The sequence below is a fragment of the Sus scrofa genome, chromosome 1 (assembly GCF_000003025.6).
Source record: "Sus scrofa isolate TJ Tabasco breed Duroc chromosome 1, Sscrofa11.1, whole genome shotgun sequence".
Lineage (NCBI taxonomy): Eukaryota > Metazoa > Chordata > Mammalia > Artiodactyla > Suidae > Sus > Sus scrofa.
In genome coordinates, this window is record NC_010443.5 from 158,314,448 (window position 1) to 158,335,431 (window position 20,984).

The 20,984-nt window shown below is 41.5% G+C and overlaps 1 protein-coding gene across 1 annotated transcript in view; it reads left to right on the forward strand.

Annotated features, from left to right (window-relative positions):
• KDSR (3-ketodihydrosphingosine reductase) overlaps window positions 1-15,451 on the forward strand; it is a 41,355-nt gene extending 25,904 nt beyond the window's left edge. The window contains exons 7-10 of the mRNA XM_001925913.6: window positions 1,565-1,648; window positions 5,401-5,484; window positions 8,568-8,669; window positions 11,047-15,451. Coding sequence (XP_001925948.1) covers window positions 1,565-1,648; window positions 5,401-5,484; window positions 8,568-8,669; window positions 11,047-11,166 — 390 coding nt within the window. The 3' untranslated portion in view covers window positions 11,167-15,451. The remainder of the gene's footprint in view (window positions 1-1,564; window positions 1,649-5,400; window positions 5,485-8,567; window positions 8,670-11,046) is intronic.

Below are 20,984 nucleotides of genomic sequence, written 5' to 3' on the forward strand. Positions count from 1 at the left end.
TTCTTATTGGCTTCATTTTGGTGGTGTTTTTCTCTGGCTTGTGCACAGTAAAGGGCAAGGCCGTGGGAGACAGTTTCTGAAGTCATTATCTCAAAAACAAGTGGAAGAGAAATTGCTTGCTCATCAGCCTCACTGCCTGGCCCCAATCCAGAGCTATTTATGAGCACGGCTGGACCTTGATGCTGCCTGCCCTGGCGATGCTGAGTGAATGAGCTCTCACGCCCTGGGTGCACTGGAACTGAACCAGCAAGGCCATCATCCTCCGCTATTGCACTTTCCAGACTGACTGGCCTGGAGCTTCTGCCTGCAGCTCCTCCCACAGCCTTCAGACTGCTTCACAGAAGGAAATAGGAAGAAAAAAAAAATGCTAAATTTAAGACAGTACTCTGGGGTACTCTCAGAGGTTGTTGCAAGAGGAAGCATGACAACATTGTCACTTGTGAGCCACCTTAAGTCATGCAGTAGCCTCCCTTACTACCAGCTGCCTGTCCACTGCCAACTCCCTAAGTTGCTTTCATGGCTAAACAATGAGCCGGTAGCAAAAAAAACATCATGGCAGAGATTTTGGTAGTTTCAATCACCACCTTTAGCGTCTCTAAGCATTAGGGCAAGATGGTAGCATGGAGCAGGGTGGGGGGCAGTAGGAGAGGTGTGTCCTGGCTAACCAGCAGGAGGATCTTCTGGAATTGTTGGTGTCTGTGTATCGGTGGCAAAGTGAGGAGGCCTAGCAGTGAAGTAAACAAGACTCAGCACCTGTTCCAGGTAGAGCTGGGGGGCTGTGAAAGGGAACCAGGAAGAGGTTTCCACATATAAACATGGACTGAGGTTGTCTGCAGGGGAGGTTGTCCTGGTCTGACTTGGGAGGGCAGGGGTGTCCACCCAGGGGAGCGTCCCGTTTGCGGGTGCTGGGGTGGAGGAGGTGACCCCTGACCCACTCCTGGGCAGGGGCTGGTGGCATTGGGAGTTCCTGGCCAAGCGGGCTTCTCGCGGGATAGATATGATTCCAGACTTGGGTCTCAGATGGCACAGGAAGGACACAGGGAGGGGACCTGGGTGATCTCAACAGATTTTTTAGAGGAACTTACCATACCAAGAGCTTGAGAAGCAGCTGTGAAGGAAAACAGGCTTGCAGTCAGCTGGTGGAGGAGCAGACCTGTCCCATGGCTGTGACCGCAGCTCCCGAATGGCGTGCAGTGGGGGGGGGACAGGTGCATTTCCTTTTAGCACCATCTGCTCTCCGCATGGCAGCTCCCGAGCCCCTGGTTGTCAGGAGGGGTAGAAACTTAAAAGGAGGTGAGTCCATAGCTCAGGGCCAGCTGTTTCCTGGAGTAGAGGGTAGGGGAGCGGTTCGCCTTTATTTCTAAACCGTCTTCAGGGACAGGAGTTTCCTGACTCCGTTGGTGGTAGTTCTTCTCTTACAGACTCACCCTGTTGGTCTCGCCACCCTCTGAGAAAATCAGGTCTGTATTTCAAATGTCTGCCTAGAGCCCGTGCAGGCTGGCAAGGGAGGACGTGAAATTGTATCTCGTTGACTGAGGGGGCAACTGTTGTCTCTCCAATGCAGGTGAAGCCATATAATGTTTATGTCACAGTGGCCTACCCTCCAGACACAGACACCCCTGGGTTTGCCGAAGAAAACAAAACCAAGGCGAGTATACCTCTCTGTGCCCTGTTTCCAGTCTGTATCAATAGGAAATCCCCTTTCCTCTTTTCTGTCATCCCACCCTTCAGTCAGAAAATTGAGTTCCTTTCAGTTTACATGCTTGCAGAGGCCTTCGAACTTTCTGGAGCTTTCGTTTGGAATCTTGGAGGATGTGGCCCTATTTTCAAAGACTACAATTCTTGCTGATAATCTTCAAGCTTTATTTAATTAATAAGGTGTTTTCTTTTTCATGGAGAGTATAGCTTTTCTTTCTTTTCTTTTTCAGCCACCACTGCGGCATATGGAAGTTCCCCATCCTGGGATCAAATCCCAGATGGAGCTGAGACCTTTGCCACAGCTGCAGCAACTCAAATCCTTAACCCACTTCACCACAGCAGGAAATCCTATAGCCTGTTTTTTTGTTTTGTTTTGTTTTGTTTCTATGATTATACCCATGGCATATAAAAGAAGTTCCCAGGCCAGGGACTGAATCCCAGCCACAGCTGTGGCAACACCAGATCCTTTAACCCACCAACAGGGCCAAGGATTGACCCTGCACCTCCAAAGCGACTGGTGCTGTTGCAGTTGGATTCTTAACCCACTGTGCCACAGGGGGATCGCCTATTATTTTATCTAATGAGATAATCTTCTTTAAAAAATAATGTTCTCTCCCCTGAACTTAAAAATACATTTAAAAACTTAAAATGGCTGCAGTCTGTTGTCTCCATGTGTCTAAAGGGCAGCTCAGAATTAACATTTCCGAAGTGGCCTTTTTGATCCCTTTTCATCCCCCCTTATTATTTCCCATCTCGTTACCTGGTGCCCACTGTTCCCCCAGCTGCTCAGGCTGGAAACTGCAGAGCCAGCCCTGATTCTTCCCCTGACACCACTCATCCAGCTGACCTACAGATCCTCTTTGTTTTCAGAACTTATCTCAAACCAGACCTTTTTTTTTTTTTTTTTTTTTTTTTTTTTTTAAACTACAAATATCACTATCAGCCTAGCAGGGAGAGCTACTGATACTTTTGCCTGAACTGCTGTAATGGTCTTCAGGCTTGTCTGCTTGCTTCTGGTCTAACCCCACTGGGGTCTGTTCTTCATACAGTTGCTGGTGATCCTTTTAAAGCACAAGTCAGACCTTGTCACTCCTCTTGTGTAAAAACAGCCGAAAAGTAAAACTGAAAGGAAAAAAAAAAAAAACCCAAAGAGCAAAAACCTCTTGTGCAGTGCAGTCCAATGGAATGTGCTAGAATGGTGGGAATGTTCTCTGTCTGCATACTCCTACATGGTGGTCACATTGTGGCTGTTGAACACTTACAATACCACTCACTAGTGGGACCGAGACACTGAATTTACTATTTCATTTCATTTAAAATCAAGTTAGAATTAAATAGCCCATGTTGGTATTGGCTGTATGTTAGAGAGTGAGGCTCTCCTGGACCCCAGCATGCCTGGAATAGAACCGAGCCTTGAGCACTGTTCTGAACCTCTGCCACCTGCCTATAGCATTTTCTCCTCTTCTTGGCCTCAGCCCCACTGGAGCCCCGCCTGTTCCTTGAGCTCGCCTGGCCTGTTCGTACCTGCGGCCTGGGCGCACCTGCAGGCTTTGCTCTTGCCGTCCTCTCTCTGGATGTTCAAATGGATCTTCCTCCTGTGTTTCTTTTCATCTTTGTACAGACATCAGCTCAGAGAGGACTTCCCTGACCCTCTGTATCTCAAGTATCCTTCCCATGGGACATTCACCATCCTCTTCCCTGGCTTTATTTGTCTCTGTAGTGTTTATCACCTCTGGATGTTAACAGTGACTGTCAGTCATCCTGAGCTGAATGCAAGCTCTGTACTTCATTCAAATGAACCTTCTCTTTGCCTTGACCCATAGTGGGCACTCTGAGCAAACAAATAAAGTGGGGAAGAAGGGAATCAATCAGAACTCATCCCCTTGAACTTCTTTTATAGTGATGCTAAGTGTGAATATCCACAGCATAAATATAGACACTTATGCTCCATGGGCTTGTATATGTGCAAAAAGATGTCTATGAGTTATAAACCTTTTACCGTCTTTATTTCTCTTTGGCTCTGCCTCTTAAAATTAGTGCTATTTCAAAGGTGTAAATTTAAGTCCAGTGCCCTGTTTTAGAAGAAGTGGGATCTGCTAAGCAGGTTTGCAGTGTTTGGTGAGCAGTCTGTTAGAAGCCAAAGTTGACAAAGGGTGGTAATTTCCCTGTGAAGATTTGATGTTAAATTGGGGTTTTTTGCTTTGTTTTTCCTCCACTAAAACGTTGGGCTGACCTCTTTGAGTAAATAAAGTTCTATCTGGATCTGTGAGCCCTGTAGAGGGCACCATGGTGCTTCTAAATCTCCGTGTATCTGGCCACGCATGGTGGTGCCAGCCTGAGGGTCTGGGAGAATGATTGGTGGCACCTTCCAAAGGCCGTTTCTTTTAATTCAAGTTCATCAGGAAACCCTTGACTTTTGTGAGCAACTGTGTTTTTTTCTATTTTCAGAAAATATATTCTAGTTTTTATTTTATTTTTTTCAAGTCTACATGGCAAATAAAATTTACCATTTCATGCCATTTAAGGCTTAAATTTTGAAACTTCTGACTGAAACATCTAAAGAATTTTCGAGCGTGTGTGTTGCATGTCGCTCCAAAGAAGGTTTTTAAAAAATGAGAAAAAAAAAGACCCCGTCCTCTGAGAACTTGGAAGATAAATGCAAAAGCACAGGTAACTAATATATATTAATGCAGAAACGTTCAAAGGCAAGAGAGGGAAATTACTGGCAGTTAAGAACTCAGGAAAGGCTTTTTGAGCTGGGTGACAATTGAGATGGGCCTTTAACCATCTTTGGGAGGATCAAGGCTAAGTAAGATCTGGGGCTCTGACGCAACAGCTCGGGAGGGAGCCCCCAGCCACGCCTGGAACTACCCTGTCTTCTCTTCATCTCCTCTGGCCTCCTCTGCAAGTCCTTTAAGAAACAGCTGCAGCTTTTGAATGAGCTGGGGCTGTCCCTGGTCAGACCTCAGCTCTGTCCAGGTGTCAGGCCTCTGCTGGCCTGAGAGTCAGCACCAACAGAGATGCTGGTCCTGAGAACCGGTGTGCTCAGGGTACTCAGTCTAGGTTCTGCTTGAACACCTGTGTCAGGTGTGTGGCCAGGATTCACATGGGGCTTTCCCTAGCCTTCTGCTGGTACCATGTTCTCATTCTAGCTCTGATGATTCTCGTTGGCTCCAAGGCACACGTCCCACAGAGTAGCTGGAGCCTCCTTGTTTTGCTTCAGCTGCTGAGCTGAATTTTCCACAGTAACCAGATAGAAACTGATTTGGAACCTAGATGGACCTAGTTCTAAAAATAGGAATCAGTTCAAAAGTAGAAAACTGGGGAGTTCCCATTGTGGCGCAGTGGAAATGAATCTGACTAGGAACCATTCAATCCCTGGCCTCACTCAGTGGGTTAAGGATTTGTTGTTGTCATGAGCTATGGTGTAGGTTGCAGACGTGGCTCAGATCTGGCATTGCTGGGGCTGTGGCGGAGGCTGGCAGCTGTAGCCCTGATTAGACCCCTAGCCTGGGAACCTCCACATGCCTCGGGAGCTGCCCTAAAAAAAAACACCAAAAACCAAACCAAACAAACAAACAAAAAACAAAAGTAGAAAATTGGAGTTAGGTGTTAAATGGGGTTGGGGGGAGGGCTGTATAAACTTATTTCTAAATTACTGGGCAGTCATGGTATTGATATGTCTGTTTTTTCCACCTTTAGCCTTTGGAGACTCGTCTTATTTCAGAGACCACATCTGTTTGCAAACCAGAGCAAGTGGCCAAACAAATTGTTAAAGATGCCATAGTAAGTGAAATCCTTCTTTCCTTTAGTAGTTACAGTGCTGTATTTCCAAAAAGATATTTGTCCCAGGGGTTTTTTCAAAAAATAAATTAATTGGTTTTTTTGGTGAGTTAGATTCATCATATCTAATATTAGCCTGTACTTTTTTTCCCTTATTGATTCCATGTTAATTAGTAGGTCCCAGAAACTAGATGTATATTTTGTCTTAGGAACAGATTGATCAGTCTGAGAACTTTGGTTCTTTGAAAGGAAAATGAGATTTACCTATGATATGCAAACAATATGTACCATATAGTGTATGCAGCATGTTGTTCCCTTTCTTCTTTGCTGTAGGAGTTTCAGTTTTAGGTTATTTTAGGTGTCTTACTGCCAGACTTGTTGATTAAGAATTTTTCTGGAGTTCCTGTTGTGGCTCAGAAGAAACAAATCTGACTAGTATCCATGACAATGCGGGTTCTACCCCTGGCCTCACTCAGTGGGTTAAGGATCCGGCGTTGCCTTGAGCTGTGGTGTAAGTTGCAGACACGGCTCAGATCTGGGGTTGCTGTGGCTGTGGCGTAGGCCAGTGGCTACAGTTCCGATTGGATCCCTAGCCTGGGAACTTCCATATGCTATGGGTGTGGCCCTAAAAAAAGACCAAAAAAAAAAAAAAAAAAAAAAAGATGTTTTTCTTTCACCTTCCTGCTTCCCAGTATCATTTTCCCAAATGTCCACTAATAAGAAAGTGCCACCAGCCCTCTGGGCCATCATCCTGTCAACTCAGCTAATGTGCTTCCAGCCTGCTAAGTTGATTCAGAGTCAAAAATGGTCTTTTTATTAATTTATTTTTCTTTTTTTCTTTGTTTTGTTTTTCTTTTTTTCAAACCCTTGTGTTGAGGGCTGACTTTCAATAGGTTGCAGTGAGGGAGCTGCTGTCCTACCTATATAAACCCCAACCCAGAAGCAGGTCATTTATGAATAAAACAAATGGTATTTTTAGAAACCAGGTGCTGTTCTCTAGGACAACGTATATGCCGCAAGCTTTCTGTTAACTCACCTGCAGAAAAATAGACATGTATAGGGGATGTCTGTAAACCTTAGGCCCACATTGAATTAGGACATCTGGGGACACTTGGCATGAGAAACATCAGCAGGCATGCAGGAACAGCCTGAAGGAACAGCCCTGCCATTGCACGTTCAGGCTGAACTGAGCAAAATGCAGGAAGCATTGAAAGCTATTAGAATATCTTCAGACATTGGAAGAACTTTGCCCTGATTGTGTTCAAAGGCATAGAAAGATGGCACCAGTGGATTGGGCGGACTTCGTTTTTCCTGCTTATCTCAAGTCAGAGCAAACACACACTGTGTTTTTAAAGATCTGAAACAGCTCTTTGTGTTTTGGCAGGATTCATTTAATCCAGTGGTTCTCACGCTTTTTCATTGCTTGACCACTTTCCACTCTGAAGTTGTTGACAACTCCTGAGAGTCTTTGCTTTCATGTGTTATACTTATCAATATTTTCCATATCAGAAATTGAAACTCTGTCATTTAAAAATATTTCTTCATCCATTTAAAATAACAGTGATAAATCCATTGCATTTTAATGTAACGTTTCTATGATGAAAATTATTTTTCAAAACCAAACTTAGTGAGAAGGGTGGCATTGTTTTACGTTTCACCAGCCTCTTGAATGTCTGTTACTGGAAGACAGCCTCTGCGTTCAGTCAGTTGTAATATGTTATTTTAAATGACGGATATAAAGTATGCCTTACAGAGACATAGAGTTGGAAAAAAGGGAGGAATATTTTATTAGGCTTTTTAGATAATTGTGGACATTTCTCTTTTTCTTGATATAAAGTGTAAACTTGGATGAATGCTAGTTTCTTAAAGGTTAGTTGCAATGTGAAATTGGAAACTCCATCAATGAACTTTTTGTTCTCTGTTGCTTAAAAACCCATTGGTCTGTCTTGCCCTTTGAATGTTTTGTAACCATTCCTGATTTTTTAACATTAGTCATTAGTCGTTTGGAAAATATGGGTTTCCTGAGTTATCCAGAAAATCCCATTCATGGGAATTCTCTTGTGGTGCAGCAAGTTAATAAGGATCCAGCGGTGTCACTGTAGTAGCTCTGGTCGCTGCTATGATGTAGGTTCAGTCCCCGGCCTGGGAACTTCTGCATGCTGTGGGTGGGGCCAAAACAAAGACCAACCAAACAAAAAAAATGCCATTCATTACTATCACTGCTGATTTTATCATAAAAGTCTTTCTGTTTTGGAAGGCTGACAATCTCAAAATGGCAGGTATACATTTTCCCAATTCCTAATTTTTTCTTGAAAGCTCAGCTTTGAACATCGACACAAAAACTGTCAGTTTCCATTGAAGCGCATTCATTTTCTGGGGAGAATCCTCCAAACACCCACGTCTGAATAACCACACACTGTCAGTCCATGTTTTTGTAAAAATGGTGTTCCATGAGTAAAGCAGGACCTTCGCTAACTTAAACAGTTGGAGGAGGGCTCTTCCTTGAGGCATCCTTCCCTTCCATGCAGCACATGGCAGGAGGGAGCACCTGGTATGTGCTTTTGTTTTTATCGCACAGAATATTAAGACACGTCCTCAAGGGTTGAGATAGAACAAAGTGATTAATTTTGCTGCTTTATCAGGAACTTTTTAAAGCAAAACTGATGTTTAAAAGATATTTGAAGATTTAAAATTTTTATGTTTTCTTTATGACTTTATCTCTGCAAGCATGCATGGCAGTGGAGAGGCACCAGGTCTGTGGTCTGTGCTAACGAGACAGCAGTTTCCCCCATCACTGCAAGTGTCACTGGGTGAAGAAGGCAGTTAATGTCATTGTGTTATCATGACAATCATTCTGTCTTTGTAAAGTCCCTAAAAGGGTCTCAGGGTCCATGGACTCACGTTTTGAGCAGTGCCTGTCCAGCCATCCTAACCCATTTGCTGAGGCCAGTTCATCTCTGAGCTCCTACATGTGGTCCATGACCCTCTTCTCCCACCTGAAGTGAAAGGACACACGCTTTGTTTCCGATGGGTTGAGTTTATTTTTTTCCATGTTACCTCTTTCTTTTCTCTTCATTCAATTTTAGCAAGGAAATTTCAATAGTTCCATCGGCTCAGATGGGTACATGCTGTCCTCCCTGACCTGTGGAATGGCTCCAGTAACTTCCATCACTGAAGGGCTCCAGCAGGTGAGTTACCTCTGGGCTGTCCATCAGACAGATGGACACATGGTCACACAGACCGCAAGTGCCTCTCATTCAGCCTTGATGAGAAAAGGCTAAAGGAAGACGTAGTAACTCTCCCTGAAGATGTGGAGAATTTTTATTGAAGTATTAACTTTTCCTTGCCAGGGTGAAGTAAATAGGAAATAGGTTAAAGGTATACCTCATGGCATTTAGGCTGGAAGGGAATCTTTTGGCCAGCCGCCACAGAGGTAGAGATAAAACCCCATCTTTGCTATTGGGGTGTTAACCTGGTTCTCCTCTCAGAACCATTCATCTTCTGTGTTTGAAAAATGGAAATCTCTGTTTCTAGGGGGTTAGGCGTGGTCTAGCCTAAAAGTCTTGAGATATTAGATGAGACCACCTTTCAATGAGTCAGGCCACAGATAACAAAGCTTAGGGAGATAGAAATCCAGAAGTTAATACAATCCCTGCCCCCAGGGAAATTAGAGCTCACCCAGAACACACACACACACACACACACACACACACACACAGACACGTACGTTCACTGCTCCTTGATGTGCTAGGTGCTGTCTTTGCTACTGGAGAGTCAGAGCTTAGGCAACCCCTCCAACCTCAGGGGCTGGCCGTCTAGCAGGAGAGGCTGACCAGGACAGTGAGACTAGTACAGTGCAGTGTCATGAGGGTTATCATAGAGGGGTGGCTCTGGAAAGACCGAGTCGTGAGTGATGGAGGGTTGATGGAGAGCACAGAGCAGTGGGGAGGCTGCTGGGCAGTATACGGCAAAGTGCTGAATGAGGTGCCAGAGACCACGTCTAGGCGGAAGGTCCCCAAGACCCAGGTGTTGGTTTTCCTCATGGCACAGCCCTCACCCTCTGGCCCCGTCACCCCCTCTTCCTTCTTCCCTTGCCCTGCCTCTTCTTTCTACAGCTTTGTCTTTGTCCCTCTGTCTCCACCTTTCCTCTGTCTGACCAACTTCCGGCCTTCCTTCTGGTCTCAACCTTAAATGTTGCTTTTTCTAGAAATCTCCAACCCTGGGGTAAATGCCTCAGACTTTATTTTATAGAACAGTTTTAGATTTGTAGAAAATGTGGGCAGAAATTAGTGAGTTCCCACAGACTGTCTCTCCTACCTCCCCCCAATATCCCCCATCTTGTGTTAATATGGCACATTGTTCAATTGCTGAGCTAGTATTGATACATTAATACCAGCTGGAGCCCATGGTTTGCATTAGGGTTTATTCCTAGAGGAATACCTTGGAGGAAACTCCAGAATAACTTGGAGGGAACTCCTAGTTATTTGTGTTTTTGATTAGATCTGTATTTGAGATAACCATCATATGTTATCTCAAATACATCTTAAATACTGTTCATAGCTGAGCTATGTCATGTACATAACTAATTTTCCTTTCTTCCTTGAAACTATCATAGGCCTATTTCTATTATTTCTGTGACAGTCTTCATCTCCTCTCAGAAATATCAGACATGCTATCAGTTTCTCCTTCTGGAAAGACTCCCCCCCGCCCCCCGGGGTCTTCTGATCTACCCTGATCAGGACTGGCTGCCCCGAGTCTGGTGTTTGGCTAACCCTAGTCTCCAACTCACGGTCACCCTGGGGGACCCCTCTGCTTCACTTGGGTATCGAGTCCACCTGCCTCCTGTATCACAGGACACTGTCTTCTTTGCTGATACCTCTCTCTCTTTGGCTGTCTACCTCTTCCAGGAGCTTCCTGAAAAAAGGGTGCCTGGGAAGCAAATTTTTTGAGGTCTTATATATTTGAAAAGACCTCTCTTTGTAATTTTATGCCTTTTCAAAGTGCCATTTGTCAGGCATTGTAGTGAGAGTCCTTTAGTGGGGAGAGTGAAAATGAATGGATATGGTTAAATGCTGTCCTAACCCTGAAACAGTAATTGCCTTTATTCAGTTGGTTGTCATCCCATTTATGGAATGAGCTGGTGGAGGCAGCCACTTTGTCTTTCTTACCGCATTATTTTCAGCACCTTGCACAGGGTCTGCCTTTTAGGATCAGAACATAAACCTTAAAGCAAGATGTAGTAGTTCAGATATTTGATATGCTGCACTGGATCTTTCCTAGTTCTCAGGACCCCAAGAATCCCTATTTTGTTCTCTGTATAATTTATATATATTAACTGGACAAATATTTTGTCACTACGTGTCTGGCAGCTCTGTGCTGTCCAGGGGTGCAGAGGAGACAGCTTCTGTTTTCCATGTTCTGCTGGCACTTAGAAAGTTTGCATTATATTTCCTTCTCTTTGGAGAAGATTGGAGCATGTGTCTTAGAAACTGAGACATATCCCCAAATCCCTTGAGATGAATGACTGTACTGTTGGATGAGCTCAAAGGTATCTTTATCTTGCAGGTGGTCACCATGGGCCTTTTCCGCACTATCGCTTTGTTTTACCTGGGAAGTTTCGACAGCATAGTTCGTCGCTGCATGATGCAGAGAGCTAGATCGGAAATTGCAGACAAAACTGCCTAATTCTTACCCCTTGGAAAAAGACTTCCGAAGTCACTTGACCAGCTTGCTGCTAAAGGGGGTGCAGTTTTTGCCTTGCAGACCCATGTCTTGCTTTTGAATCTGCAGGATTGGACCAATGCTCTTCAGAAACTTGGCTGCAAGCAAGGGGATAGACGTTCAACTCCAGACAATATTCTTAATACTATGCAAATACGGAGCAGGAGACAGCTTGATTCTTGGAGGTGGAGAGGTGATGGCAAGGGAACTAATAGCGTGTGAGCAGGGCAAAGAACAGGATTCAGGAGTGATCGTGAAAATTTTTTCTATTTATTCTATTTTTCCCAGAAGAGATCGAGTCCAGAAATGTCCTTTCTGAGGACTTTTTGACCCTGCCGTGAAAGACAGTTTAGGGATTTCTGGGGCCATTTTTTTTCTCTTTTCCTTTTTTAACTCCATGTATTTTATTCCAGATGCGATTCACACATTGCCACTGTGTCTGAGTGCATGATAACGTCCCTAACTCACTCTGTTGCTGGTGGATCCTCGTGGCTTCTCTCTCTTTGATCCCATAAAACTACAAGGGGGATGGGAGAGGGCAGTGCAGTGGAGCAAGGGAGATAAATATTTTCCAGTAGGAAAACATAATGCTTTCTTGTCTTTTTTAGACTCAAATGCTTAGGGCACTTTTCATTTTTCATTAACGAAGAAAGGCAGCCTCCTAAAATGTTTTCTGAAGAGAAATAAAATTCTTAGAAGCTTAAGGATTACAGTTCCTTCAGCAGCCATGATGACCTGATGCTAGCCATTCCATTGTAGTGTCTTACTCTTCCCGAGTCTTCCTTTCCAATTTTGCTTATACTGCTATAATATTTTTGTAAAAAAACAAAAAAAAGTAAAGAGAAGACCATTTTTTTGACTTGACTTTGTAAATTAATTAATGAATTTATTAAAGCAAACGAAAAAAATTGGAAAGTGTGACATTTTTCTCCTCGTAGCATATATGTAGCTTTTACAAAAGGCTGATGATGGAATTCCCATTGTGGCTCAGCAGTTCATAAACCTGACTAGTGTCCATGAGGATGCAGATTCGATCCTTGGCCTTGCTCAGTGGATTAAGGAGCCAGCGTTGTAGTGAGCCATGGTGTAGGTCACAGGTGCAGCTTGGATCTGGCATTATGGCTGTTGCGAAAGCTGGCAGCTGCAGCTCTGATTCGACCCCTAGCCCAGGAATTTACATACGCTGTGGATGCGACCCTCAAAAGAAAAAGAAAAAAAAGAAAGACTGATGATAGCACATTTCAGTTGCATTTCTTAAGAAAAAAAATGTAGGATGACAAGGCCAAGGTTGAAGATACTCGTTTTTGAAATAAAATGATCACCCCGTTCTTTCTGACTCTCCCACCGACCTTGAGAACGTTGTCTTTGTGCCACGTGTTAAGAGAGCCCAGCAGTCATCAGTCTTACAGTACAGCCCTGGAAATGCTGTTGGCCCCCTGACTGTTGTTTCCAGAGACCAGGCTCATTGTTCATTGGTGGATTTTCACAGCAAGTGCCTCTGATGAGTTTTAGCCACCGTTACCTGCTACACTCTGTGTCACTGTGTGTGTTCTTCAGACTTGAGGACAGACACCTTCATTGTAACGCTGTATCTCCTCCCTTTTTTGTACACAGTAAGTTTTCGTACACATTCCAGTTCCTTTTGATGAGAAAAGATCACTGCTTTTGAAGAAGCTTTTTTTATTGTTTTAAAAAAAAAACTGCAGGAGATTAAAGACCTAACAATTATTGCAGACTTTTTTTTTTTTTTGCACTTGAGTTTTTGAACCTATTGACCTTAAAATGAATTACTTTTTATAAAGTCAGATGCTTAATGGCTTTAATCCATGGTGTCTTTTTAAAAGACATGAGTATGGCACATTTTCAAATACTGACAAAGACATTATTATTTAGTATATAAGTTGCTTGGGATGACTTCATTGACGTTTATGGGGGTGGGTTGAACCCATAATTGTTTAATGAATCTTTCAGTCTCAGCCTCCGTCCACAAAGTCTGTTGAGTCATACTGGGCAGCCTCTAAAAGAGAGTAATGGCTGTATTTTCCTAATGTACAGAAAACAGATACAAATTCATAGCTGGATCTTTCTCAATTTTATTCTTTTCCCATAAATCCTTTTTTTTTTTTGTATTTTGGTCTTTCTAGGGCCACACCCACGGCATATGGAGATTCCCAGGCTAGGGGTTCAATCGGAGCTGTAACCATCAGCCTATGCCACAGCCACAACAACACCAGATCCGAGCCTCGTCTGCTACCTACACCACAGTTCACGGCAGCACCGGATCCTTAACCCACTGAGCAAGGCCAGGGATTGAACCTGTAACCTCATGGTTCCTAGTCAGATTTGTTTCCGCCACGCCACGATGGGAACTCCTCATAAATGCTTTTGAATGTCAGCACCTTCTACTGATGGTATATATATATAGAGAGAGAGTCCAAGATGGTGCCTCATTTAAGAAAATTATCTCCCAGTAGGTATTTCAATATGCCTTTCTCAAGGTGTCCTTAGAGTACTGTCACTCCAGGTCACCTACTGCCTGGACAAATTTCAGAGCCCCTGTTCTGAAGAGGGGGAGATATTATCCCCAACTCACCTGAAGCTCAGGCATGAGAGCAGATTTGTAGAGGTTATCATGTCAGGGAATGGGCTTCCTTGTCAGAGATGGCAAAGGTCTCTAGTCCTGGAACCAAAAGGCTTTGAACATTGAGCTATTTCTTTTTTTTTCTTTCTCAGTTTAATGCTATAATTCTTGTGATAGCAAAACCTGACTTGAACCTACATGAGACTATTATAACTATTTATGCCACTCCGTAGGCTGTTCATTGATTTTGTCTGAAGAAATACCGATGGGCTTGATTACAGGGATTTTCCCAGACTCTGTGGAGATGTCTCGTAATATCTAGTATATGCCCCATATTACCTTTTCAAAATGCAAAAAAAAACAAACAAAACAAAAAGATGAATTCTGAAACACATCTGGCCTGCAGAATTTTGGATGTGGGAATCGTAGATGCTTAGGCAGCATCACACAACCATCTGACTTCAAAAGAGGAAAATATTACAAGGCAAATTCTATTTTTTTATCTTTTTTGGTTCAATTCTGGTACAGCTTTTTTATGCTGACTTGCTTTTTTGCTCAGGGGGAGAAGAGAAAGCCCCAAGTCAGACTGTTAGGAAAACTGTTAGTTTTATTTGTTTTTTTTTAAGAATCGCATTGATTCAACACTTTCTATTGTACTCAGAAGTGAGTAGATCTTACCAGTGGCAGAAGAAGTTTAATCATAATTCTGTTGAAATGTGGGTTCTCTGTAGGTAACTAACAATAGCTTATGTGAGTTTCAGTTCTGAAGTGCCTGACTCTGCCAGGTTGGGTTGAACTGTTTTATTATAATATTTGTGAGTATATTTATTTTAAAATGTTTAATGTTTTAAAATAAATAGCAACTTCAAAATATGTTCAAGGACCCTTCATTGTTGAAAAAGATACAAAAACAATTCTTATTACTTTTTATAAAAACAAAGTCAAGAGAGTTGTTTCTTTCTATATGTTTTAAAGTATTTTCACAGCTGAAAAGAGAAGAAATTAAAAATGCTGTTAATGATGACCCCTTTACATGAATACTTATGTATGTTTAGTTTTGTCTCTATTTAGATCTGTTAAATATATGTTGTTGTTTCTTGAAAGTGAAACTTTGAGAGACTATTTCTAATATTTAGATGACAAAAGCATTTTGATAGTTGCTTCTATTCAAAGACATAGAAGAAGGCAATACCATAATAATTTTTTTAACTGAGTTGTATCATCAACAATTTAATTTTATTACATCATGTTCTAATTTAAACATGTATTACTCACTTGAGGACACTTAAATTCATAATTTTTGACATAAAATGTTTTATAGCTTTCTCATTTCCTTAAGTTCTTAGTAACTCAGCTTTGAAAAATACCTACTAACCATAACCTTCCATATTCTGGACTAGATCTTGTTTAGTTCAAAGCAGTGAAGGCAGATTTGGTATTTTGAAGAGGAGATAATAGCTATTATATTTTACACTTGCTTGACGTGACAACTCTAAAGACATTTTTAAACTGATAAGAGTGCATATGGCTATTTTGATATCTATTAGAACCTGTGTTTGCTACTTTAGAAGCTTTTGTGGCAGAATTGTAACCTAATTTTCATATCTTGTATTTCTGAATCACCACAAGAAATAAATGGGGAACATGCTTTACAGATTTGAAAACTTATTTTTTAGAAATGTGCTTTTTTTTTCTTTTTTAAAGAGATGTTTAAGTAAGACACAAACCTCTTTCATAATGTTGTCCTAACCTTCGGTTTTAAACACTTGAAAGCCTTGATTTTTATTATTTTTTAGAAAGTGATATTTTCAGAGTAAATATTTGGTATTTGGGGGCGTTGTTTCAGATATATTCCAGGGGTGACTCTGATGTGGGATATATGAGCAAGAGTAAGAGATGAGGACTTTAAGAACATTTCTTAAGTAATTATGTTTCATACACAAATAAATGGATTTCCCATACTTTAAACCTTCATATTCCAACAATGAAATAGCTCCTAGACTCTGAAGACCATTGAAGATGGATATGGGAAAGAACACGCCTTAATATTTCTCAGTCCTTAAGTAGAAAAATCTTGGTGACGTTGAGGAGAGATTCCTTGGATATTTTGCCGAGCAAACTTAACCTTTCTTTAAATTTGAGCAATTTATATGCATAAATGGCAGAGGATATCACCTCCAAAATATTTGTGTTTGCATGTTTAAAAAGAAAAATATTTCTTGACTTCTCATCCACTCCTGACTTTATACCCCCTATTTTTGATCACTCGGCATACATTTATTAAGTGCCTCTGATGAGCTGGGTATCCAGGCTCCAAGGATACAACTTTGCATAAACAATTTGTCCCTCCCTCATGGTGATTACATTTCTGGCTTATTTCCCTCCCTCCTTCTCTATCCCCCTGAAGGCTCTTCCATGTCCTTCTGAAGAAGGAGGAACCACTCCTCATTCCTTTCTTCAGGCCCCTGAATTTTATGCCACAATTATTTGAATGCCAGACACTATTCTAGGCTGGGAATGCACGAGGGAAAAATATGGTCCCTGCCCTCAAATAGTTTATAATCTAGAGAGAAACACATGTCAGAAATCACACTGTTATCCAACAATAGCTATCTATGATTAAGATATCCTAACTAACATTGAAAACATAACCCATGCCAGTCACTGTTCTGAGTGCTTTGCATTTAACTCGTTTAAATCATACACTAACCTCACCAGCCATACCCTTCTATCCCCATGTTATAAATGAGGGCACAGGTACAGAGAGGTTAAGTAACTAGGCCAAGGTTGCAGCTGCAAAGCAATGAAGCCATAATCCAAACCAGATTTCTGACTTTGAAGCTCCTAGCCTCTGTATGAAACCTCTTCTAGCAGCGCAAGTGGAATCCTAGGACTGCTGAGGACAGTCGGGCTTGGTCTCAGAGAGGACTAAGTTGTTGAGATAAAACTTGAGGAATGAGTATGACTTCAAAGGTCCTTTCAGGGAGATGAGAAGATGTCCAAAAGCGAAAGACACAAGAGAGATTGGCATATTCCAGAAAGCACACAGCAGTAATGTCACTAAAGGAAGGGAGAGTGGGAGAACTGAAGTTCATACTTCTGCTCGAAGTTCTTCTGCTCTGAAGCATTTCGAGCAGAAATATGAAAAGGCTAAGTTTGAGAAAGATTATGGTTCTCCTTGAAAGTCAGGAGTTGCTGAGCCCTTGGGCCTTGAAATAAGCTCTCCCTATTAGTTTGGGAAAAAAATATTAAATACGTATGTTATGCGTTGAGTTGTGTGTCTTCAAAAGATGCCGATGTCCTAATCCCCAGTACCTGCAAATGTGACCTTATTTGGAAATGGGGTCTTCATTGATGTAACCAAGTTTTGAGCTTATTAGAGTCCTAATACAGTATGACTGGTGACCTCATAAGATCCGGAGAAAACAGAGACACACAGAGAAATGGCCATGGACAACAGTGGCACAGATCCGAGTGATGCAGTTGCAAGCCAAGGATTGCCAGCCACCACCAAAAGCTAGGAGGTGGTAAGGAAAGATTTTCCCCCTAGAGCCTTCAGAGGGAGCATGGGCCTGTTGACACCTTGATTTTGGATTTTGAGCCTCCAGAACTGTGAGAGGATAAATTTCTGCTTTAAGCCACCTAGTTTGTGGTACTTTGTTACTACAGCCCTAGATAACAAATGTATTAACCTTAATTTTTCCATACATGTTTATCAGCAATTAAGGTCTGGGAGATACTGTGCTATGTGCTAAAGAGCATAAGAGATGAAAATGTAGTTACTGTAGATAAAAATGTAAATTATTTGCCTATTTTACCTCAATACGATGGTGTTTCATGTCAATCCAACAAGAGCAGTAGGCATTTGAAAAATAGAAGACAAGTCCCTAATCTCAGTTTATTCACTTTTTTTAGCTGTTCAGAATTTTTTTAATTAATGAATTTTATTACATTAATAGTTGTACAGCGATCATCACAACCAAATTTTATAGCATTTCCATCCCAAACCCCCAGCGCATCCCCCTACCCCCAACCTGTCTCATTTGGAAACCCTACATTTTTTAGTCTATGAGTCAGTATCTGTGCTGCAAAGAAGTCCATTGTGTCCTTTTTTAAGATTTCACCTATAAGTGATATAATTTGATGGTGGTGTGTCACTGTCTGACTGACTTCACTTAGCATGATAATTTCTAGGTCCATCCATGGTTGCTACAAATGCCATTATTTATTTCCTTTTCATGGCTGAGCAATATTCCATTGTGTATATGTACCACATCTTTATCCACTCCTCTGTTGATGGACATTTAGGTTGTTTCCATGTCTTGGCTATTGTATAGAGTGCTTCAGTGAACATTGGAGTATACATATCTTTTCGGGTCATGGTATTCTCTGGATAGATGCCCAGGAGTGGGATTGCTGGATCAAATGGCAGTTCTATTTTTAGTTTGAGGAATCTCCATCCTGTTACCCACAGTGGTTGCACCAACAGTGTACTAGGGTTCCCTTTTCTCCACACCCTCTCCAGCATTTATTGTTTGTAGACTTTTTGATGATGGCCATTCTGGCCAGTATAAGGTGCTACCTTATAGTGGTTTTGATTTGCATTTCTCTAATAATTAGTGATGCTGAACATCTTTTTAATGTGTTTTTTTAGCCATCTGTATGTCTTCTTTGGTGAATTGCCTGTTTAGATCTTCTGCCCACTATTTGATGCGGTTGTTTTTTTAGTATTGAACTGCAGAAGGTGTTTATAAATCTTGGCGATTAATCTCTTGTCAGTCACTTCATTTGCAAATATTTTCTCCCATTCTATGGGTTGTCTTTTTGTTTTGTTCAGGGTTTCCTTTGCTGTGCAGAAACTTTTTAAGTTTAATTAAGTCCCATTTGTTTATTTTCGTTTTTATTGTCATTACTCCAGGAGGTGGATCTGAGAAGATATTGCTGTCGTTTATGTCGGAGAGTGTTTGGCCTATGTTTTCCTCTAAGAGTTTTATAGTATCTGGTCTTATATCTAGGTCTTTAATCCATTTTTAGTTTATTTTTGTGTGTGGTGTTAGGAAGTGTTCTAATTTCATTCTTTTACATGTGGCTGTCCAGTTTTCCCAGCATCGCTTATTGAAGGGGCTATCTCTTCTCCATTGTATATTCTTGCCTCCTTTGTCATTGATGAGGTGGCTGTAGTTGCGTGGGTTGAATTCTGGGCTTTCTATCCTGTTCCACTGATCTATATTTCTGTCTTTGTGCCAGTAACATATGGTTTCGATGACTCTAGCTTTGTAGTATAGTCTAAAGTCAGGGAGCCTGATTCCTCCAGCTCCACTTTTCTTTCTCGGGATGGCTTTGGCTACTCTGGGTCTTTTGTCAGTTTATTCACTTTAAATGCCAAGTCATTAATTTAAAAGGAAAAAAAATTGCCATGAGTAGATTTTTTCTGCTTTCCTCTATAAACCAAAAGCAAACATTTGCTGGCCTTTAAACTTGCACAACACAATGATTTATCTGTACTTTATTGCCTGGTTTCAAAAGTTGTTGCTTAATTATACCAAACATTTTTTGAGGTTTAGGACCCACCAAAAATTAGCCAGGTGTGTTTCTCAGTTAAACTAAGGTTTGTTGGTTTAGATTGGGCAAAAGAGGAGTTCCCGTCATGGCTCAGTGGTTAACGAATCCCACTGGGAACCATGAGGTTGTGGGTTCAATCTCTGGCCTTGCTCAGTGGGTTAAGGATCCGGCATTGCCATGAGATGGGGTGTAGGTCACAGACACGGCTCGAATCTGGCGTTGCCGTGGCTCTGACGTAGGCCAGTGGCTACAGCTCTGATTGGACCCCTAGCCTGGGAACCTCCATGTGCCACGGGAAGTGGCCCTAGAAAAAGGCAAAAAGACAAAAAATAAATAAATAAATAAATAAATAAATAAATAAATTGGCAAAAGTTTTCTGATGAGGACAAGGATGGTTTGAGAGCACACAGTGGATGATTTAGATGTGATCACTCTTACAGAAGATGGGCTCTGGAAATAAATTAATCAGGAATAGTACTAGTGTTAGTAACTATTACTAATAGGGAATTAGTATATAATAACATTATTATATAATGTTTTGTCAACAAAGTATGCAAATCATCTTAAATCTATCCTGTTCCACTGAATCATTTAGTATTAAGAGCTTATAGCATATAAGATATTTATGTCAATTTTATTTCAAAAAAGTTGGAAATAATAATGTAGGAGATACTTAAAATTGGAAATTAGTGTTTTGGATTGCTTATTCCATCCTGTGAGATGTTATATTTTTAAGCAGTTCATTTTTTCTTTTATGCAGCCTCTCTGCTTGTTTTTACTCTTACTAGTCAGTTCCCTTTGTTTACAGATTTATTTGCACTTCAGTATGCCTAAATGGTTTGGGTTCATGTTTTATATTTTTAACTCTTTCATCTTATTAGCTGTCAATTCCCTTTTCAACAGTGTCTTTCTATCCTCGTTTTAAATAAAAATTTTAATAGTTGGGAAGATTTGATATATACCTGTATGAAATATTAGTATGTTTAGATTAGAATAATGTCCTTTTTGAATTTCATAAACTTTAGGAACATTTACATTGGTGATGGATGAAGAGAACTTTCTGAAGGATGCTGTTAAATATCAACCAGTAGGTGGCGAAAACTGGCAATAAAAAGCTTTTGTTTGGCAGATTTGAGAATAAAGAAGGGAAAACACAGGCCTTTTAGACTCTTGACACAATCTCCATTCCCTCCGTTTTGTTCTTTTCTCCTCCTGGTGCTACCCTACTGCTAGAACCCAGCCAGGTGAAGCTAGGAAAAGGACCATCCATTGGCTTTTAAAGGTGGGACATATCTTGAGAAGTGAAAAGCCCACAGTGCCTACATTTGGAACATCATTGGAAGGTCTCTAAATTCACACTTAGGACTCCTGACTCAGACCAGTGCTCCCTCCACTAGCTGAACAATACCCAGAAACAACCAGTTAATTCCACTCTTCCAGGGAGTACTTGTCTTACCCTTTAGGTGGAATCTAATAAACATGAATGGAGGAAGGGTTTCATTCTTTTGATTGAAAGTATCCAGAACATTCCTCGGGAACGTACAGTACTGCTTTGGTCAAGAACTAATGCAGACCTGTCCTAAGAGTGTTTGATTATGGTCAAGATGCTACATAAATGTGGAAGAATCTGTAAAGTGAG